Source organism: Stegostoma tigrinum, chromosome 2 (genome assembly GCF_030684315.1).
Source record: "Stegostoma tigrinum isolate sSteTig4 chromosome 2, sSteTig4.hap1, whole genome shotgun sequence".
In the NCBI taxonomy this organism is placed as follows: domain Eukaryota; kingdom Metazoa; phylum Chordata; class Chondrichthyes; order Orectolobiformes; family Stegostomatidae; genus Stegostoma; species Stegostoma tigrinum.
In genome coordinates this window covers 158,813,014-158,833,973 of record NC_081355.1, presented here as the reverse complement: position 1 = coordinate 158,833,973, position 20,960 = coordinate 158,813,014, and the positions used below count along the sequence as shown (strand labels likewise).

The window sequence follows — 20,960 nt, the reverse complement described above, 5'->3', positions numbered from 1 at the left end:
CCTGTTAATGTCTTAAAGACTTCAATCAGATCAGCCCTTAACTTTCTAAATTCTAGAGGATACAGGCCTAATTCATATAAGCGCTCCTCATAACAACCAAAGTCCAGGTATCATTCTTGTACTCCCTGTAAGGCCACTATATCCTTCCTAAGGTGTGGTGTCCAGGTCTGATCTCAATACTCCGAGTCTGCTTTTATATCATTGCAGCACATCCTCTGCATCGTTACACTCCAGAGAATGGCTTGTTCCTATTTTCCATGTTTCAAACACATTGCTGTGCGTCTGTAGTCATATGTAGGCCAGATCAGGTAATGATGGTGGATCTCCTTCCTTAAAGTAAATCACGTTTTACACTCTTGATAGTTGTCACAATCAACGTCACTGACTTGAGCTTTACAACCCACATCCAGTAATTAATGAAACTCCACCAGCAGCCACAATGAGATTTAAACTGTTGGCCCAGACCATTAGGCTGGGTTCCTGGATTACTAGCCCAGAGATATTACCACTAAATCACTGCTCATTTGCACAGCATGTGAAGTTAACATGTTTTTGAGGAGGGGGAGGTGGGAGGTGACACGAGAGAGACAAAAGCAAGTGTGTTGTTTGTTTTGATGTGTGCGTAGGGTAGGCCCACCAACTCTGGAACTTCTCAGCCCTGGCTATACACAAACTACTCGACACTAGACCAGACAGAGGCGGCCACAGCTCAGAGCCAAGAGGAAGGTAGTGTGGGCATAGTAACACAGTGATATACAGGGGCAGAGGGGAGTGAGAGAGCAACTCGAAGAGTGCTGTCAGGGCTGGGGGTACACATCGACCTGGATACAGAAAGTAGATTACCCGGGTGGGCAGGGAGACTGAGAAGAGGGTGTGCAAAAAAGAAACTGGGAGCAGATGTGAATTTTGAAACAGGAAGAGTTAACAGTTTGAAAGCAGCCAGCGTACAATAATGTTATTTTTTCAGTAGTTTGTTTTTATTATGAATTTGAGAAAACTTTAAATCCTGCTCCTGGGAGAGTCTCTGTATGAACTTTGATTTATCGCACAAACCTGGTCTCCGAACTCATCCCGACCACAGCTCTCAGATCCCGACTGCATTGTAAATCAGCTCAGCATTCTCCCCTCCCTCGACTTCCCTTGGACTCCTTTCAATTCGTTCATTGACTGCAGTAAACTGAGGCAGTTTAATCGCAGGACCGACTCCATCAGCAGAGGCACCGGGTTCCTTTCCTGCCCAAGACCAGGCCTCGCTTTCACAGTCTCTGCTCCCAACTGAACAGCTGCTTTCACTTAATGCCTCAAGAGTTACAGCAACTTTACACTAACTGGGACATCTCCCTTACACCATATAAACACCTTAAATACCCACTCGGGCAGGTACACAAGGGACAGCCCTACACGTCAGCTGAAGGTGCAGTGCTAGAATGACATACATAGACAACAAACCGCAGGGAGGGAGTTAGCAGCAGCCTTCACTCACCTGTGCACACATGCTCCAGAGAAATGGACTGAAGCTCTTCCTGTGACAGATTGCCCAGGAGAAACCCTGAGAAAAAACACAAACATTAAACCCCTCCATTCAATAGAATTCTTTCACTTCAATGAGATACACCGCCTAATCAGCAACAATTAATCTATGCACTCTCACATGCAGCATCTACAAATTATTGCCCCTGTCCTCAAACTCTCAATCAGATTCCACCCTGGAACTCTGCTGTCACTCTACATATAAAGCCCCTGAACAGATTCTGGTCAGTAACTCATTCCACATAATTGCTAACTCATATATAAGTACACCCCACTCCTGCCTCAAACCAGAACTCCAACTGCTTCCGGTCTGTAACACACTGCCAGGTATCTGTTAATTAATGATTATAAGCCACCCTGAGCCCCTCGATTAGATTCCAGCTTGTAACTCCTTTCCCAAGTATCTGTAATTCTGCACATAAACCCCCAAACCTCATGATTAGATTCCAGTATACAACTCACTCCCAGGTATCCGTTATCCTATATATAAGCCACTCAAACCTCTTAAGTCGACCCTGGTGCTCATAAACCATACACAAGGGGCTTTACGGCCACTGCTTTGTTTTGCTTGTGCCCTGCATCCTGTCCCAGCCCCCTCTGTTTGGAAGCTCTGGTTTACCTGTGAACATGACAGCATTTCCCCGAATCTCAGGCCACGTGCTCTTGAAGAAGGAGACATTGCCCATTATGTAGAAGTTAACCTTCTCTGGGAAATCACTGATCTGAAGGAGGGGCAAAAACAAGAGAGATCATGTTCGCATCCAATATCTAATTAACCGCTAACGTTAGCCTGATAACACCCAGCTAAATCACCACTGATAATAAAATGTGAGGCTGGATGAACACAGCAGGCCCAGCAGCATCTCAGGAGCACAAAAGCTGACGTTTCGGTAGGTAGGAAATGGAGGTGCGGCTTGGAGTGAGAAGAAGGGATGGGTGAGAGGAAGAACAGGTTAGGGAGGCAGAGACAGGCTGGGCTGGGAGAATATTGATTGGTTTGCAAGTGAAACAAACAGCAATGGCCATAAGATCCCCTGTGCATGGTTCATTGATTAAGGGATCTGTGGGCAGGGAGAGAAGAAGCGGGGTGGAAGGTGATGTTGTCTACATTTAAAATAACATGGGAGCATGTTACAGGCTGGAGTCTAATTGAGGAGTTCAGACAGTGGAGGATTGGTTTATCAATAGAACGGTTTTTCAGGAACAAGTTGCAGACTAGAATCTAATCAAAGGGTTCACGGTAAGGATTTATTAGATAAAATAACATACATAGGACTGAGTTACAGCTGAACTGTAATCTATACACCAAACAATCAGCACTGTCCTCTCATGTAATATAACCAAACGCTGATTGTGCCCATGAACTGGTGTTGTGAACGTCAGGGAGATTTGCAAGAAACAAAAGGTCAGTGAGCCTTGCATCAGTGATTTGCAAGTTATTGGGGATGATTATAAAGGACAGGATTTACTTGCATTTAAGAATGAACTTAGTGATCGTCAACATCGCATTACACAGGGAGGTCTTGTCTCTCAAACTTGATTGAGATTTTGAGAAAGTGATGATGTTAACGACTGGTGAGAGTAAGGCAGGAAGTGTTGTCCAAATGGACTTTACTGAAACATTTGACAAGGTCCCTCATGATAGGCTGGTCCAGAAGATCAAATCACATGAAATCCATGGCGAGTTGCCAAATTGGATACAAAATTGACTTGCTTAGAGGAGACAGAAGGTAGCTGTGGAGGGGTGTTTTTCTGACTGGAGCTCTGTGACCAGTGGTGTTATAGTGTATTACAGCAGGGAAACAGACCCTTCGGTCCAACCAGTCCATGCCAAACATAATCCCAAAGTAAGCTAATCCTACTTGCTGCTCCTGGGCCCATATTCCCTCCAAACCTTTCCTGAGGTACCTACCTATCCAAATGTCTTCTAAACAGGACCATTTCCTCAGGAAGTTCATTCCACACACAAACCACTCTGTATAAAAAATTTGTCCCTCATTTCTTTCTTTTTAAATCACTTTCATCTCACCTTAAAAATGCGCCCCCAGTCTTAAAATCACTAATTCCTACGGAAAAGACAATTACCACTGACTCTACCCACGGCTCTCATTATTCTATAACTTCTATAAAAGGTCACCTCTCTACCTCCCACGCTCCAGTGAAAACAGTCCCAGCCTATCCAGCTTTCTTTATAACTCAAACCTTCCATACCCGGCAACATCCTGGTAAATCCCTGAGCCCTCACCAGCTTAATAATTTCCTTCCTATAACTGGGTGGCCAGAATTGGACACAGAATTCCAGAAGAAGCCTCAATGTCCTGTACAAACTCAACACGATTTCTCAACTCCTATAGCCAGAGGACTGAGCAATGAAGGCAAGCGTGCTAAATGCCTTTTTAACCATCCTGTCTATGTGATGCAAACTTCAATGAGTTACTTCTGTTCTACAACATTACCCAAGGCCCTACCAGAAATTGTATAATCCCTGCCCGTGTTTGTTGTACAAAATGCAATATCTGCCATTTTTCAGCTCATTGACCCACTTGATCAAGATCCCTTTGTGGTCTTAGAAAATCTTTTTCACTGTCTTCTATGCCACCAATTACTAACCGTGTCTTCAATATTCTCATCCAGATTATTTGTACAAATGGCAGAGAGAGAATCTAGAGCCAATTCGTGCGGAGTACTGCTGGTGACAGGCCTCCAATCCGAAAGGCAACCCCTCACCATTACTCTCTGCCTCCTGTTAAGCCAATTTTGTATCCAATTGGCACACTCACCCTGAATCCCATGTGACCTAACTTTACTCATTGGTCTGTGACGCAGAATCCTGTCAAAGGCTTTACCTGTGTTCAAGGACCAGATCTGGGATCTGTGTTGTTTGTATTTAATATTAATGTTTTGGATGAAAACACTGGTGGTCTAATTAGTCAGTCTGCAGACGACAAAAATTGGTGGCATTGTGGATAGAGGAGGATAGCAAAGGATACAGTAAGATACAGATCTGTTGGAAAGTTGGGCCGAGGAAATGGCAGGTAGAATTTAATCTGGGCATATATATATTAGATCTTGAGGTGCAAGGCCATAGTTCCCTGAAAGTGTTAGCACAAGTGGATAAAGGTGGTAAAGAAGACAGGCAACATTCTTAAGTTCATTGGGCAGGGCACTGAATATAACAGTCGGCAAGTCATACAGCAGCTGCATAAAACTATAAAGTTAGGCCACATTTGCGGCAGTGCGCGCAGCTCTGGTCCCCGCACTATAGGAAGGATATGGAGGCTTTGGAGAAGGTGCAGAAGAGGTTTACCAGGAAGCTGGCTGGATCAGAGTGTATTAGCCGAATGGAGAGGTTGGATGGACTGTTTTTGCTAGAGTGTCAGAGGCTGAGGGGTGACCTAACAGAAGTGTATAAAATTATGAGGGGGATAGATTTATTAAGGTGAGGGGGAGAAATTTTAAAGGAGATGTAAGGAGAGGCAAGTTATTTTTTTAAAAAACGAGGATGGTAGGTGCCTGGAACATACTAACAGGGAAGGTCGTAAACACAAACGTGAAGAGGCAGGGAAAGAAGAGATAGGGACCACGTGCAGGCAGATGAGATGAGTTTACAGCAACATTGTGGTGGGCTGAAGGGCCTGTTCTTGTGTTGTACTGTTCAATGTGCTGATGATTACAAGGTAAAAGCTTCATCAAAATGTCTTCTTTTCCCAGCAGTACTCAAGTTCTGTACAGCCTGAAGACTACCTGATGTTCATTTTTAAACGTAAGGTTTAGAGACCGTTGCGAGTGTAAGGTATTACAGAATATGAGGAAAGGCAGGGTTGGGAGTTTAGTTAACTGAAATTATGAATGGTGGGATAGGATGTAGAAGAACGGCCTCCTCCGGCTCCCCTACCACTTGCCAAGTAATACTTGTATCTGAATGGAACACTCACAAGGTGTTTTGCCAGGTCGTTGATGAATTCTCCATAGTGTAAGCTTGCTTCCTCCAGCAGGTGTTTCTGTAACATTGCACTGACACTTTCCGAGCCCATTAAAGGGCCCACTGAACGCAGGGTAAATTTACAGGCCTACAGAGAGAGAAACAATCTGCTCACAATTACCAACAAAATATCCTCATGTCGTAAATTATTTGTTTGCATGAAGTAAACATACTGCATTGGGTAAAGCTCCATCTACACTGTTGCCAATTAAACACTCCCAGCAAAGTGTTAGAGTAAAGCTTAGAACATAAGAACTAGGAGCAGAAGGCAGCCATCTGGCCCCTCAAGCCTGCCCTGCCATTTAATAAGATCATGGCTGATCTTTGAGACTCAGCTCCACTCGCCCGCTCACTCACCATAACCCTTAATTCCTTTACTGTTCAAAAGTTTATCTAGCCTTACCTTAAAAACAGTGAGGTAGCTTCAACCACTTCACTGGGCAGGGAATTCCACAGATTCACAAGCCTTTGGGTGAAGAAGTTCCCCTGACCTCAGTCCTACACCTGCTTCCCTTTGTTTTGAGGCGATGCCCTCTAGTTCCAGTTTCACACGCTAGCGGAAACAACCTCCTTGGGTTCCACTCATCTATTCCCTTCATAATCTTATATGTTTCTATAAGATCTCCCCTCATTCTTCTGAATTCCAATGAGTGTAATCCCAGTCTACTCAGTCTCTCCTCATAATCCAACCCTCTCAACTCTGGAATCAACCGAGTGAATCTCTGCACCCCCTCCAGTGCTAGTATATCTCTTCTCAAGTAAGGAGACCAAAGCTACATACAGTACTCCAGGTGTAGCCTCACCAGGACCCTATAAAGCTGCAGCGTAGCCTCCTGTTTTTAAACTCCATCCCTCTAGCAATGGCAGACAAAATTCCATTTGCCTTTTTAATTTCCTGCTGTGCCTGCAATCCCACCTTCAGCGATTCATGCACAAGGACACCCAAGTCCCTTTGCACAGCAATTTTTTACCATTTAAAACATAGTCCATTTTCCTGTTATTCCTACTAAAATGGAAGACCTCACACTTATCAACATTGTACTCCATCTGTCAGACCTTTGCCCACTCACTTAGACTATCTGTAGCCCTCTGCAGACTTTCAGTGTCTTTTGCACACTTTGCTTTACAACTCACCTTAGTGTCATCTGCAAATTTTGACACACCACACTGAGTCCCCCAACTCCAAATCATTTATGTAAATTGTAAACAATTGCGGTCCCAACACTGATCCCCGAGGCACACCACTATCCACTGACCGCCAACTAGAAAAACACCCATTTACCCCTACTCTTTGCTTTCTACATTACCTGTAATACTGTGCAACTTTAATCTAGTGTAGCAGCTTTTCATGTGGCACCTTGTCAAGTGCCTTCTGGAAATCCAGATACACCACACCCACAGGTTCCCCATTGCTTCCTCTGCACCGACCCCAAACATTCCCAGGACAGGGACAGCACCAGGTTAAATACTGAGTCAAGCGAGCCCCATACTGTCCCCATCAAACACTCCCAGCGGAAGGATAATGCTGCATTAGATATAGAGTAAGGTCTCCCTACACTATTCTTGAACACTCCCAGGACAGGGGCAGCACAGTGTTAGAGAGAGGAAAGCTTCCTCTACAATGTGCAGCTTCAATGTTACAGAGTGCTGTCCTGCCTTTGCTGCTTCAATCTCTCACATTCCCTCACGAAGTACCACCCAGCATGTTCCCATTGTTGTGAACTCAGTCTGTCACATCCAGAGTAAGCTCAGCTCTGACACAACCCCAGGAGACCACTGGGGAAACCGGCCCAGAGCTTCGGTGTGACCCCCGCCCCAGGGAATTCCTGTCCCCTCAAACCCCCCTGGGCCTCTACCCAGCCTACCCCCCGAGACACAGTACCTTCACCACCTCCTCACTGCTGTCGTTGAGATGCAGTAACAGGCTGACCAGACTAGAGTGAATTTGTTCCACAAAGTCAGCTTTCGATTGGCCATCTCCAAACCGCGACAGGTTCCCGAAAACCATGAAAGCTGCAGCTCTCACAGCGTCCTTCTCCTGTAGGAAAAGCATCAACTCTGTGAAACCTCCAGGAGCTCGGGGCGACTCCTCTCTGGGGCATCTGAAGACAAGAGAGAACACAATACGCTGCCCCAAACAATCACCGTTTCTTGGCTTTGCAGCAACGTTCAGTCAGCCTGGGACCTCTTCCAGCAACATGCGACGGACACAGCGAGAAGGGGAACAGCCAGGAGACAAGACCCTGCTGGGTCTCTGCTTGACCCCCCTCCCACTGCCTTTTCCCACAGGAACCTGCCCTATTGCAAAAGCAGACAGTTTCTGCACACACACTGCAGGAAAAAGTTCATTTAGAAATTTTCATTCGTAGATGTCACTGAAATTCATGAATATATAAAACAAATGGAAAAGATTGCTGGAATATCGGAGTTTTAATCCGGGAATGTTACCCACTGTAACCGGGCTTAGCTAGGCTGTTTATGTTTTTTTTTGGGTGGGGGGGCCAACTGGGCTCTTTTCCAGACTTATACCTGAGACAGATTCAGTTCCCAAACCATTGCTATCACATGGCTCTCCCCTCCACCCCCATCCCACACCACACCACCTCCCCCCGCCCACCTTCTCGAAGAACGGGCGGATGCGGAGGGCGATGTTGATCAGGATGGGCTGGACATTGATCTCCTCGAGCTGCTTCAGGACCTTGGACAGGCCTGACATTGCCTCCAGCGTGATCAGATCGTCAGGGTCGTCCTTCTCGTCCATGCCAGCAATCATCGCCGACAACAGCTTGGTCGAATATTTGTGGATCTGCGGGACAGAGAACAACATCGGATTCTGTACCAGCCCAGGGTCTGGGTAACAGCCTCCCCGCACCCACCATCCATTCCTGTCAAGAACAGCTTCTTCCCTACCATTATCAGGCTGATGAACGGACTCTCTGACTTCAGACAATGTTGACGTAGCTTTGTGCACTTTCCACACAGTGTAACCTTGTACCCCTCTCTCTGTCTGAGCTCCCTATGATCAGCCTGCACTTCTCGCAAAACAAAACTTTTCACTGTACTTTGGTGCAAGCAACTACAATAAATCAAAACTACCTGTGCCCCCTCCCTCCCTGGGCCTGCCTCCCAGTCACAGCCTAAAAGGAATAGCAACAGGAGTAGGATTTGGCCATTCGGCCCCACCAGCCAGGTCTACCATTCAATAGGATCATGATCTGATACTCCTCATGCCCACTTTCCTGCCCTTTAACCCTCAATTCCCGACTCATCAAGAATCTCTCTCTCTCAGCCTTAAGTATACACAAGGACTCTGCCCCCAGTGCTCTCTGTGGTAAGGAGTTCCAAAGACTCAGCCCTGAACCAACATCCCTCCCCATACCTTCTACCCAACCTACTCCCCCTGCCTGCACACTTTCCCTGCTCTGCCCCACTGCCGGGCGGCTGTCCTTCCCTCCCCAAGCCAACCCCGAGCTCCTTCAGCAGCAGCACCCCCCACCCCCCTCACTGTACAGGCTAGTGGAGGGTTTTAAATCCCCGGTGGGTTCAGTCCTGACCTTATGGGGAACTCCGTCTGCAGCATTCCCCAGACCTCTGATGGTTAACATTCGGACAACGCTGGATGTATCCACGAGGCAAGGCAGTAAACTGCTGAGCAGCGTGTCAGTCAGGACCAGGTCAGAGGTCACACGGTGGTTCAGTAACTGCGGAAGTCAAACAGCGGGTCAGAGGTCAGCTGGTTCATGCCATCACAAGTCACCTTGAAGTACCATCCTGACAAACAGCCTGCATTTTTATAGCCCCTTTCACAAGCTCAGGTCCAACCCAAAGTGGCCTCGCAGCCAATGAAACATTTTTCTCAAGTGTAATGGAGGGGAAGCAGCAGTGAGCCCATGCACAGCAAGATCCCACAAAACATCAACATGACAACGACCAAATAACTGGTCTGTAGTGTTTGCTGGGGTTTTTTGGGGGGTGTGGAGCATTGTGGAGACTTTGCACTATGTTTGGCGGGGGGGGGGGGCGCGCGCGGGGAGAGAAGAAAGAGAGAATTCACAGCACTATCAGGTGTTTGCCTCAGTCTCTGCCAATGTACAATGACCTTGCTCAAGCAGCACAGAGGTCAGTTTACAGTCACCCCCACCCCCCCCGAATTTCACTGAATTTCTTCTGAGCGAGTGAATCTGTAGAATATTTTATGGCACAGCGCTGCTGAGGCTCGGTATAATCGAAGGCTCAGGCAGATTTTTAATCAGGAATTGAACAGAGGGATATGGCAAAACAGGCAGGAAAGTGGAGTTGAGGATTATCAGATCAACCATGGTCTCACTGAACAGCAGAGAAGACTCAACGGGCAGAATGGCCTACCCTCTGCTCCTGTCTCTTCTGGTCTAATTCCGGTTTTAATCGATTTAAAATTTCAGCACCTGCCAAGGTGGGATTCTCACCTGTGTCCCCAGAACACTGGCCCGTGCAGACAGCCAGGGAGCTGCAAGAGATGGGAAGTGATTGGGAGAGAACTCGGAGTCAGCCGTGCGAGGGAAAAAATGAGGAGAGGGACTTGGGACGGGGCAAGGCCGAGGTCTGCTTGTGACGGAATTTTTTTTAAAGTGCAGGGCTCAGCCTCAGCTGGAAAGAGTTAAAAGCTGGGACTGAGCGGTTTGGATAAAGCGCGATGATCGTCAATCAAGGTGTACATTAACTACATCACCAGGTATAGTCAGTGTAACTTCACACTGCCTGTTCCTCAGCAAGGCCGGGGTGTCTGTCAGCGCGTGTTCTCATTTGTTAAAAGGATTGATAACATTCGCCAAGTTATTTTAAACAGAATGGAAAATGTGAATCGCGTCAGGAATGAGAGTCCAGGAAAATGTCGGCACAAGGAGCCAGCAGTGGGAGTTTTCCAACAACACAGCCAAATCCGACTGACCTGCTGAGAACAAGGACCATTTCCCCTCCACGCCCCCCCCATCCGCCTCCCACCTGGATCCCTCCCATCGTCAACCCACTCCCACCCTCTCACACCAGAAGGCTGAATGGTGTCCACTTCAACCAAAGGGGCAGGGACAGAGCTGGGGCGAGATGGAGGAGTGGGACTCGGGAGGGGTAATAATGGGGGGTACAGAGGGGGGAGGAGAAGCAGGGTTCCACACGGCCGCCCAATGCCCACTCACTCACCTCACCGAAGAAAGCGACTGCAGTGATTCTCTGGCCCTCGTACGGGCTGCTCAGCATGGGGATCAGCTGCTCCACAATACTGCTCAGGTGAGTGACTCCATGCGTACCCATCGCTCTGTGAAAACTAACACTCGTTAAACAGCCAGAAAGAACACCGTCCTTCTCCAGCACAGAGGGGAGGCATACAGGGAACTCTGCTCCCCACTCCCCTCTGTGACTGCCCCAGAGAATCCTGTCACACACCCCTCCTCTAACAGCTCTTTCCATCTAGCTGCACCGCAAACTGACCTCTGCAAACATTTATTCAGTTAAGTTTTGAAATTATTGAAGCTGATTCCACTGCCCACGCAGACAACACATTCCCAACTACAAAGACCTACTGGAGAACAACAGGAAAGATTGACACATTCTGCTCACTAGTGTCCCTGCCCCTCCTGTCCCCACAACCGTGTACTCCTCAGTGACTCAATGACAGAGCCTCGGTATTTCTGAGCGATAGTCTCCTGTCAGGAGAATGACGCTGGTGTCCCTAAAGTTTGGGGATGACACACACACACACACACGAGGGTCATTCCCCCTCTCCCAGAGAGGGAGGACCTGTTTTACCATCTCCAACATCCCACTTGCCTGACTTGGAAATACTGTCCCAATATCCTGGAACCACCTTCCCCCACTCCCCACTATCGATTTGGGTAGTTAGAGAATTGCTATTCTCATTCCCAGACTGAGGGTTGTGTTCAGGCAGTTCGAACATACCTGGCCAGCACTGCCACTCCTTGGTGATGAGTGTCAGGGCTCCTCATCAAATCCCAGCCGTTTTCCTGCTCCATCATCTTCAGAAACTCCTCATCGTTCCCTCGAACTGTCAGCAGCTTCAGAGCCTCCACCGAGCAGCTGCAAGAGAATCAGCTGTTTGTCTCTATATCTGTACACGGCCTTACAGAAACTCCCCACCCACAGAACTAGGCCCGCCATAGACCCCACTGCCCCCACCCCACCAGAGGCCCGGGTAAGCTTCGTGAGCGAGCTGGAAACCAAAATTAATAGATTTCTGGGGACTAATGACATCAAGGGATTATGGCGGTAGCACAAAATGGGCTTGTAAGACCTGTGGGATGTCTGAACATCTTCACTGAATCCCCTTCTAAACACCCTCTGCTCTGAGGAGTCGTCCAGTCCGTCCACACTGACTAAAGCCGATCCCCGTTCCCATTCCCTGCACCCTCTCAAACGGTATATCTTTTCCCGAAATGCAGTGCCTACAACCAAACACTTTGTTTGAAAGGAGAACTCCCAGTCCTCATTGCCTCAGTGTATATTGTTGAGATATTAAAATGGAGAAGGAGTTGGGGGGGAGGGGATGCCCTTTCCAGTGAAGGTATGCTTGCGTTGGAATCATTTTGAATGCAACTGTTAAACTGCAGACTGAAAAGCAACATAAAACAATGGGTACACATTGCAAGATAACAAAGTGTGGGGCTGGATGAACACAGCAGGCCAAGCAGCATCTCAGGAGCACAAAAGCTGACGTTTCAGGCCTAGACCCTTCATCAGAGGGGGATGGGGAGAGGGAACTGGATTAAATAGGGAGAGAGGGGGAGGTGGACCGAAGATGGACAGAAAAGATGATAGGTGGAGAGGAGAGTATAGGTGGGGAGGTAGGGAGGGGATAGGTCAGTCCAGGGAAGACGGACAGGTCAAGGAGGCAGGATGAGGTTAGTAGGTAGGAAATGGAGGAGCGACTTGAGGTGGGAGGAAGGGATGGGAGAGAGGAAGAACAGGTTAGGGAGGCAGAGACAGGCTGGGCTGGTTTTGGGATGCAGTGGGGGTACACATTGCAGTCTGATTGGTTAATGTGAAAACTATCTTCAGCTCCTTATAATAAAACAAAATCCTGTGTCTTTATTTCTGAGCTCCAAGGTGCAGAAGAAACTCAGTGGGAGAGAGGAACAGGTAACACAGAGTCTAGTGAGCCTTTGTCAGAAGTGATCCACTTTCTTCTGGTTCATTCACTGGATGTGGGGGGGGGGGGGGGGGGGGGTAAGCTGGACAGGCCAGCATTTACTGCCCACCCCGAACTGCCCAGAGGGAAGTTAAGAGACAGCCACATTGCTGTGCAAGACACGTAGGCCTAACTGAACAAGGACAGCAGATTTCTCTCTGTCAAGGTCACTGGAGAACTGCACAGTTACTTACGATTGATGTTGGTTTGCCCAGACCAGCTTCTTATTCCCAGTTCACAAACTAAATGTAGCTTTCACTAGCTCCCACACTAAGATTTAAACTGGAGCGTCCAGGCCATTAGTTTCTAGGTCACTAACCCAGACACAAAACCTTTGTCTTTAGCCAGAATCATAACTGCACAATTCCGATGTTTCCAGTGATTACACTCAGTTATAGCCATGGGGTGGTTCCCTGTATGTCACATCCTGTCACAGAGTTCTCAGGGAGTTGAGGGAACAGGGGATTTTGTATTTTCATTGTTCACTGTTCATATCTTACTCCAAACGCCAAACTCAAACAGGCTCAGGGCAGCGCTGAGGGAGCGCTGCAGTGCCCGAGGGTGTACACAGCTCAGACGTGGACAGGTAGAATTGGGGCACGATGTGTTTGTGTGGAGCGGGGTGGGGAGGAGAAGAAACGGAGCTGACCGGGCCAGGCTGAGTTGTGGGCGTTACCTGCAGACATCGAGGTCCTTGGGCAGGCGGTTCTGACGCTCCTTCACTGGGTCTTTGGGGAGCCGCACCCCAACCGTACAGCCCACCCGGCCAAGCAGCGAGCTGAAGAGGGAGGGGTACAGGATACTGACGGCCTCAGCACTATCCACTGTAGACAGCAGCTTGGTCAGAGCACAGGTCACCTGGTGGTGGGGGGGGAAGAGGAGAAAGTGGTCAGTGAGAGAGACAGGGCGAGACTGAGGGGACACCTTCAACCCCAGGGCTGGGGAAACCATCAGCCAGGGAGGGGAAGGCAAGCAGCTCAGGAGCATGAGGTTTGGGGGCGGGGGGGGGGGGATGGAAGTATCAGGGGTTGGGTGGGGGTTTGAAGACAGAGGGGATTGGTCGAGCAGGTGGGGGAAGGGCAGACAAGGGAGGGAGGGAATTGGTCAAATGGGTGGGGGGGTGTGTGGTGGACAAGAAGTGAGGGGATTGGTTGAGCAGGGAACACAGCGGGGAAATTGGTCAAGCGGTGGGCGGTAGACAGGAAAGTGAGCGGATTGGTCAAGCAGGTGGGCACTGGAAGGGAGGTGATTGGTTGAGCAGGTGGGTGGCAGACAGGGAGGGAGGGGATTGGTCAAGCCAGGGGGAGGGGCGTGTCACAGAGAGCAATGCAATTGATCTTTGGGGAGCACAAGGAGGGAGGTGATTGGTCGAGTGAGTTGGGGGGGCAGACAGGGAGTGAGGGGATTTGTTGAGCATAGGGCATAGGGAGGGAAGGAATTGGTCGAGCGGGGGGGGTGGGTTATCACAGGGAGTGAGGTGATTGGTCGAACGGGGGGTGGGGGGGGGCTGCATGGGGCACACCGGGAGTGAGGGGATTGGTAGAATTGGGAAGGGGTCAGAGGGAGGGAAGTGATTGGTTGAGCAAGTGGGTGGCGGCAAGGGATTGGTCGAGTTGGGGAGGGAGGGGATTGGTCGAGTGCAGGCTCAGCGCTCCCACATACCGCCAGTGGCTGGATGGTGGCGAACCGCGTGACGCTTTTACGCAGCATTGACTCCCTTTTCTCATCATACGGTAACTGTTTGTTCATTCGCTCTGTCAGGAATTCCAGAGATCTCCTCGCCAAGGTCACGTCTCCTGCCAGTGACTGCCACATCTCCCCCGTGGCCCTGGGGGAGGGGAGAAGTCTCCATTAATCTCAATACGACAGTCTATGCTACCCCCCCACCAGAACCTGCACCCTGCTGACTGTCCGTGTACGGTCACGGGCTAATCCTAACTCACCGTCTCCAACTTCCTGTACCACCTGCAGTGGCTCCCAAACATGACTGACTTTTACATTCTTATCTTTACTTTCAAACCCCTCTGATCACACCTGGCCTTACAGCCCAACTCCACCTCCCTCGAAAATATCTCTGCTCCTCTAACTCAAGAGTTTCCATCTTTAAATCACTCTACTTTTAGAGACTGTGTCTTCATCTCACTGGGCCAAGCTCTGGAATTCTCGCCATAAAACTTTCTGCAGCTCACTATCCTCAGTGAAACAGACTTGTTATTGCTGCGTGCTGTGGTGCAGAGGGACCTGGGTGTCCTTGAGCATGAATCACAGAAGGTTGGTTAGCTGGTGCAGCAGGTAATTAAGGTGACAAATGGAATACTGTCCTTCATTGCTAGAGGGACAGAGTTTAAAGACAGGGAGGCTATGCTGCAGCTGTATTGGGTCCTGGTGAGGCCACCCCTGGAGTACTGTGTGCAGTTTTGATCTCTTTACCCGAGAAAGGATATATTGGCACTGGAGTGGGGGTCACAGAGGAGGTTAGCCAGGTTGAGTCAGAGTTGACAGGGCTGGCTTATGAGGAGAGATTGAGTAGAGTGGGATTGTACTCGCTGGCATTTAGAAGAATGAGGGGGGATCTGAAGGAAACCTAAAAGTATGAAGAGAATAGATAAAATAGAAGCAGGGAGGTTGTTTCCACTGGGGGAGGGGGGTGAAATTAGAACGAGGGGGCATAGCCTCAAAATAAGGGGGAGTGGCTTTTGGGCTGAATGGAGGAAGAACTGGTTCACCCAAAGGGTTGTGAATCTGTGGAATTCCCCCGCCCAGCAAAGCAGCTGAGGCTTCCTAATTGTTTTTAAGATAGACACGGACAGATTTTTGAACAGTCGAGTTAAAGGCTATGGTAAGCGGGTGGGGAAGTGGAGCTGCGTCCATGAAAAGATCTTTCTGAATGACCTCACAGGCTTGATGGGCCAAATGGCCCACTCCTGCTCCTATTCCTCATGTTCTGCCTTTGGTCACACTTTCAGGCATACCAATATGCCTTTGTGACTTCCAGAGCCTGCACCACTATAAGATTGTGCCTGACAGGATTATTCCCTCAAGTCCACTTCCCTGTTCGCCCCGGTGAACCATTTTTAATTCCCGCGTCAGTGTTAAGTTTATCTGCTTCTGCCTTTGAAACGTCCCTGTTGCCTCTCTGGGAGAGACCACTCCACAGTCTCTCAATCCTCATAATACAAAAATAACCCGCACCTTGGTGTCGATGGGCCGAATGGCCTTACTTCCACTCCTATGTCTTATGGTGTTAAATGGGACACCAGGGACCCCCTGGTTTTGGTCTCTCCCACAACAGGAAACTGCCCTCCGACATCTATCCTGTCCGGTCCTCTTCAGGGTCTTCCATGTTTCAATAAGATCATCGCTCATTCCCCTGAACAATAACAGATACAGACCCCAGGCTCAAATATTCCACCAGAAGGAGCACTGTCACTCCAGTAAGCAGATCAGTGAACCTTCTCAAAATGAATGGGCATCTTCGCTTCAAGGTAAGAGGTGATTCTATTGTTACGTACAAGACCCTGAGAGGTCCTGACCAGGTCTTTGTGAAGAGAATGCTGCTTCATTCAGAAAAATCTGGAAGTTGGAGTCACGGATTAAAAAGCAGCCACTTGTTTGAAACGGATGTGAAGAAACTCCCAGAATATTGAGGCACCGGATAGATTGGACGTGGAGATGATGTTTCCACCAGTGGGAGAGACTGGGACCAAGGTTACAGCCTCTGAATAAAGGAATGACCCTTTAGAACTGAGATGAAGAAGAATCTCTTTGTCCAGAGGGTGGTGAATCTGTGGAACTCATTGCCTCAGAGGGCTGTGGAGGCCAGGTCACGGAGTGTATTTCAGACAGAGATAGAGAGGAGAACGGGGTTGAGAAACGTTCAACTAGCCATGATCGAATGCTGGAGCAGGCTCAATACTCTGAACGGCCCAATCCCACTCTGAAATCTCCTGGTCTTTTGCTCTAACAGCATTTGTCTGAACCTTTGCAGCTCTCTCCCAGAATAGGTGGAGGCAGAGCCTCGGAATACTTCTAAGGCAGAAACAGACATTTTTGATATGCGAGGTAGAAGATTACTGGGGATAGGCAGGAAGGTGAAGTAATCAGATCAGCCACATTCTTACTGAATGGAGCGAGCTCGATGGGCCAAGTGGCCTGCCCCTGTTTTGAATGTTCGCCTGCAGTTTTGACCTGATATCTCCCTGTGTAGCTCGACATGAATGTTTCCTCAGTAACACTTCCTAGTGCACAGAGTCTGTCAAAGTCTGTATATAACAGGTCACGCTGATCGGATTGAATACGGCACTTACTTATCGAAGGGCAGCGGGTAGCTGAGGAGACTGGATATCACAGCGGGGAGATTCTGTGAAGCTAGGACTGAGACAGTCTGTAGAACGGAAGCCTTCACCGGCTCCTGCGCGATGATCTGCAGTCGGATGTATAACACTTCCAGCACCTCGGAGATCTGTAGGAACAACGCACCAACATCAGGCATGCAGCAATCGGGCTCAGGGCCAGGGGATCACAGGCCGAGGATATGGGACAGCTGGGAGGTGAGGAGAGTTGTCCTCACACATAGTGGGGAGCATGTAGAATTCTCTGCCACAGGGCACCGAGGCCAAAATATTTAACAAATAGGATGTGGAAGCTTTGGAAAGGGTGCAAAGGAGATTTACTAGGATGTTGCCTGGTATGGAGGGAAGGTCTTACGAGGAAAGGCTGAGGGACTTGAGGCTGTTTTCATTAGAGAGAAGAAGGTTGAGAGGTGACTTAATAGAAACATATAAAATAATCAGAGGGTTAGATAGGGTGGATAGGGAGAGCCTTTTTCCTAGGATGGTGACGGCGAGCACGAGGGGGCATAGCTTTAAATTGAGGGGTGAAAGGTATAGGACAGATGTCAGAGGTAGTTTCTTTACTCAGAGAGTAGTAAGGGAATGGAACGCTTTGCCTGCAACGGTAGTAGATTCGCCAACTTTGGGTACATTTAAGTCGTCATTAGATAAGCATATGGACGTACATGGAATAGTGTAGGTTAGATGGGCTTGAGATCGGTATGACAGGTCGGCACAACATCGAGGGCCAAAGGGCCTGTACTGTGCTGTAATGTTCTATGTTCTAAACCCAAAGAACTGCAGATGCTGGAAGTCCAGAGGCTGGCAGCATCCATAAGGAAAAGTCATAGTTAATGTTTCCAATGACACTAGCTCTAAAGGAGGGTCACAGAACTGAAGAGTGAATCAGTGGAACAGGGATCAAGGAGTGTTGGGAGAAAGTAACAGTGGGGGATTAACTTGTACAATTAGCCACTGATGTGTCGCAGGGTCAGCGCTGAATTATCAGCTTTTCACTGGTCTTCGACAAAGTAGGACCAAGGGAACACGTTACAGAAATGAAGGATTGGTTGAGCGAATTGTCACTGGATATTGACAGCTTCTCTCTGAAATGTTCAGGAGCCAGGCTCCTTGGTACAACACTACCACCTGCTGTCTGCAAGCTGACACTGCAGCAGTGAGGCCTTAGATGGCAACACCTAAGAAATCGAGGTATTTTCTAACCCATCCTCTGCTTCCTGGGTGATGTGGCACATGGACAGGCCCAGAGAGGATGGCAGCTTTAAAAGGGATGATTCGATTTGGTTTGATTTGATTTATTGCAGTCACATGTACCTATGTACAGTAAAAAGCCTTGTTTTGCTGGCACTTAGAGGTAGATTATAACAAACAAGGACATACAGTTCATAGGAGATATTAGGAACTGCTAGTGCTGGCGTCTGAAATAACAAGTTGTAGAGCTTGATAAACACAGCAGGCCAGGCAGCAACGGAGGAGCAGGAAGGCTGATGTTTCGGGTCTGGACTCTTTTTCAGAAATCCTGTCAATATCCAGATCTACTGTTGAGAGCTCGCAAAGTGACCCCATGTCAGTGACACCCTGAGCTGAGTGTAAGGGCTTGCAGTGAGTTTTGGGACTGAATGGGGCAAGCCATCCCAGATAAGGAGTAGTTGGATTTGGGGGTGAGGGGGGGGGGGCGGGGTCCCAGATAAATCAACCCCCCCCCGCCCCGAACCTGACTCAAAACATTAACTTGGATTCTCTCTCCACAGGCGCTGCATGAAACCGTTCCCTGCTCTGCTTAAAAAGAGAGCGGATAGTTGGCAAAATGAAGACTAATGTAGGAAAATGTGAGGTTGCTCAATTGGAATCAGGAACGCTAATGGAATAGCAAGGCGCAGAGCAGGATGAACACAGCTGGCCAAGCGTCATAGGAGAGGGGTTGGGGGGGGGGGGGGGGGGGGGGGAGAGAAGCAGAAGCGGCTGCTTGGCCTGCTGTGTTCATCCAGCTTGTTATCTCAAGCATCTGCAGTTCCTACTATCTCTGAAGCTAATGGAATGTCGGCACTTATTTCGGGGGGGGGGGGGGGGGGGGGGGCGCGGTGGTGATCACATATAAGAGTAGGGAAGTCTTACTGCAATGAAATGGAGTACCGAGAGCTGTTTGGTCCCCTCATTTAAAAGAAAGGTATTGGAGGTGGTTCAGAGAAGGTTCACGAGGATGATCCCCAGTGTAGAGAGATTGTCTTGTGAGCAAAAGGTTAAAACTGGTTGGGACTCTACTCACTGGAGTTTAGAACCAGAGGTGATCGCATTGAATCATACTGGATTATTAAGGGGCTTGACAGGGTAAATACAGAGAAACTAGGCCCATAGGTCACAGCTTCAGAATAAAGAAGCACTGATTTAAGATGACTAAGATGAGGAGGACGTTCTTCTCTCTGAAGGTTGGGTGTCTATGGAACTCCTTACCAGTGAGATGAGATGGAGGTCAGAGTCCTCATGTATATTTCAGGCCGAGATCAATAGATTCTTGACCAGTCAGGGAATCGAAGGTTATGGAGAAACAGCAGGAATGTGATGTGAGGAATTTGGGATCAGCCATGATCCTACTGAATGGTGGAGCAGGCTCGAGGGGCCGAATGGCCTCTGCCCAATCCTATTTATTAGGGTCTGCCCTCCATGCACACACATCCCCCATGCCCCATGGCTAACCAGGGAAGGGGTGGCCAAGCCTGCCTTCCCCCGGCAATGAACCTGGTGAGCACTGTCACACGTGCCCTGTGCTAAGTCAGCTCCTGGCACGTCCCCATTAACTAGCCGAGTGGTGGTCTCAGTCACTAACCTGGTTCAAGAGGCCACTGCCCCGGACCCTGATGAGGGAGTTACTGATAACAGAGGCCGCACTCGAGCAGTGAGGGTGAGGGTCAGTGAGACCCTCCAGCAGCATGAACAGCAGTGAGCTGAGCTGGTCCTGAGGCAGGCTTTTCGCTACCACCTGGAAACACACAGAGACAGCACCACGGTCAGCAGGCAGAACATCATCTCCCTACAACCCTCACAACTTCGCCGCGTTCCCCTCCCCACGCACACCCCACCCCAACCACCTCACCTGCCCGATCTCGGAGCAGGTGTGGAACATCAGCTTGCTGTCTGATTGGTGCAGACCACTCTGGAGGTTTTTCAATCGCGTCAAACACTCATCGCTGTGATCTGGAGCAAACCCTGGGAGGGAGGGAGGGGGAAGGGGAAGAGGGAGGGGGGGGGGGGGAGAAGAGGGAGGGGGGAGACAGCAAACAGCATCGTAACTCGTATCACCACAGTGCCCACCGCCCAACTCACCCACAGCCCAGTGCACTGCCAGGCCCCCAACCCCCACACACCCCCACCCAACTGGAACAGCACCAGCTCATGTGCCCCCCCCCCCCCCCACCCCCACCAAAACTGGGTCAGCACCAGTGAACCACACTTCCAACCCCCATGCAGTGTACACCCTCCTGTTCCTGTTGCAACGTGTGACACATACCCTGCCCCAATTACAACACCAGCGCTACACATTCCCTACATCGTCCCCACCCCCAGCGCAGCACAGACTCACCAGCATAGCGCAGTTGGATGCAGATGAGCGTGTACAGACCCTCCAGCGCATTCTGCCGTACGGTCACCAGAGGATCTGTGCACCGAGGGACCAGGCGACCAATCAACGCACCCAGATTGTGGAAGGACACCATCGTCTGATTGGAGGGTTCGAAAGGAGGCAAAAAAATCTCAACATCATCTGAACTCAATACCAGCCAAGATCAAGCTGCGGCCCCTCCCCATCCCCAAAACTGCAGACAGCACAACACCTCCCCTCCTCTCCAACAGGATAATGCTCCCTCTAGTAATTTAGACTGAATGTAAAGCTACCTCTGCAGTGACCCCCACAGAGTCCTAAGAC

At 49.3% G+C, this 20,960-nt stretch overlaps 1 protein-coding gene across 3 annotated transcripts in view; it reads right to left on the bottom strand.

Annotated features, from left to right (window-relative positions):
* Nucleotides 1-20,960, bottom strand: part of mroh1 (maestro heat-like repeat family member 1) — a 69,124-nt gene that overhangs the window by 3,466 nt on the left and 44,698 nt on the right. For 2 of the 3 annotated variants that reach the window (XM_059640611.1, XM_059640607.1), the window contains exons 29-42: nt 20,619-20,754; nt 20,133-20,245; nt 19,866-20,018; nt 16,997-17,151; nt 14,352-14,517; nt 13,366-13,547; nt 11,444-11,581; nt 10,688-10,802; nt 9,067-9,213; nt 8,130-8,318; nt 7,395-7,550; nt 5,466-5,600; nt 2,150-2,252; nt 1,484-1,549 (exon numbers count right to left, since the gene is read on the bottom strand). In XM_059640611.1, the coding sequence (XP_059496594.1) occupies nt 1,484-1,549; nt 2,150-2,252; nt 5,466-5,600; nt 7,395-7,550; nt 8,130-8,318; nt 9,067-9,213; nt 10,688-10,802; nt 11,444-11,581; nt 13,366-13,547; nt 14,352-14,517; nt 16,997-17,151; nt 19,866-20,018; nt 20,133-20,245; nt 20,619-20,754 (1,954 nt within the window). Of the gene's footprint in view, nt 1-1,483; nt 1,550-2,149; nt 2,253-5,465; nt 5,601-7,394; nt 7,615-8,129; nt 8,319-9,066; nt 9,214-10,687; nt 10,803-11,443; nt 11,582-13,365; nt 13,548-14,351; nt 14,518-16,996; nt 17,152-19,865; nt 20,019-20,132; nt 20,246-20,618; nt 20,755-20,960 lie in introns of those variants that run through there. The other variant, XR_009443027.1, reaches the window with a different exon arrangement.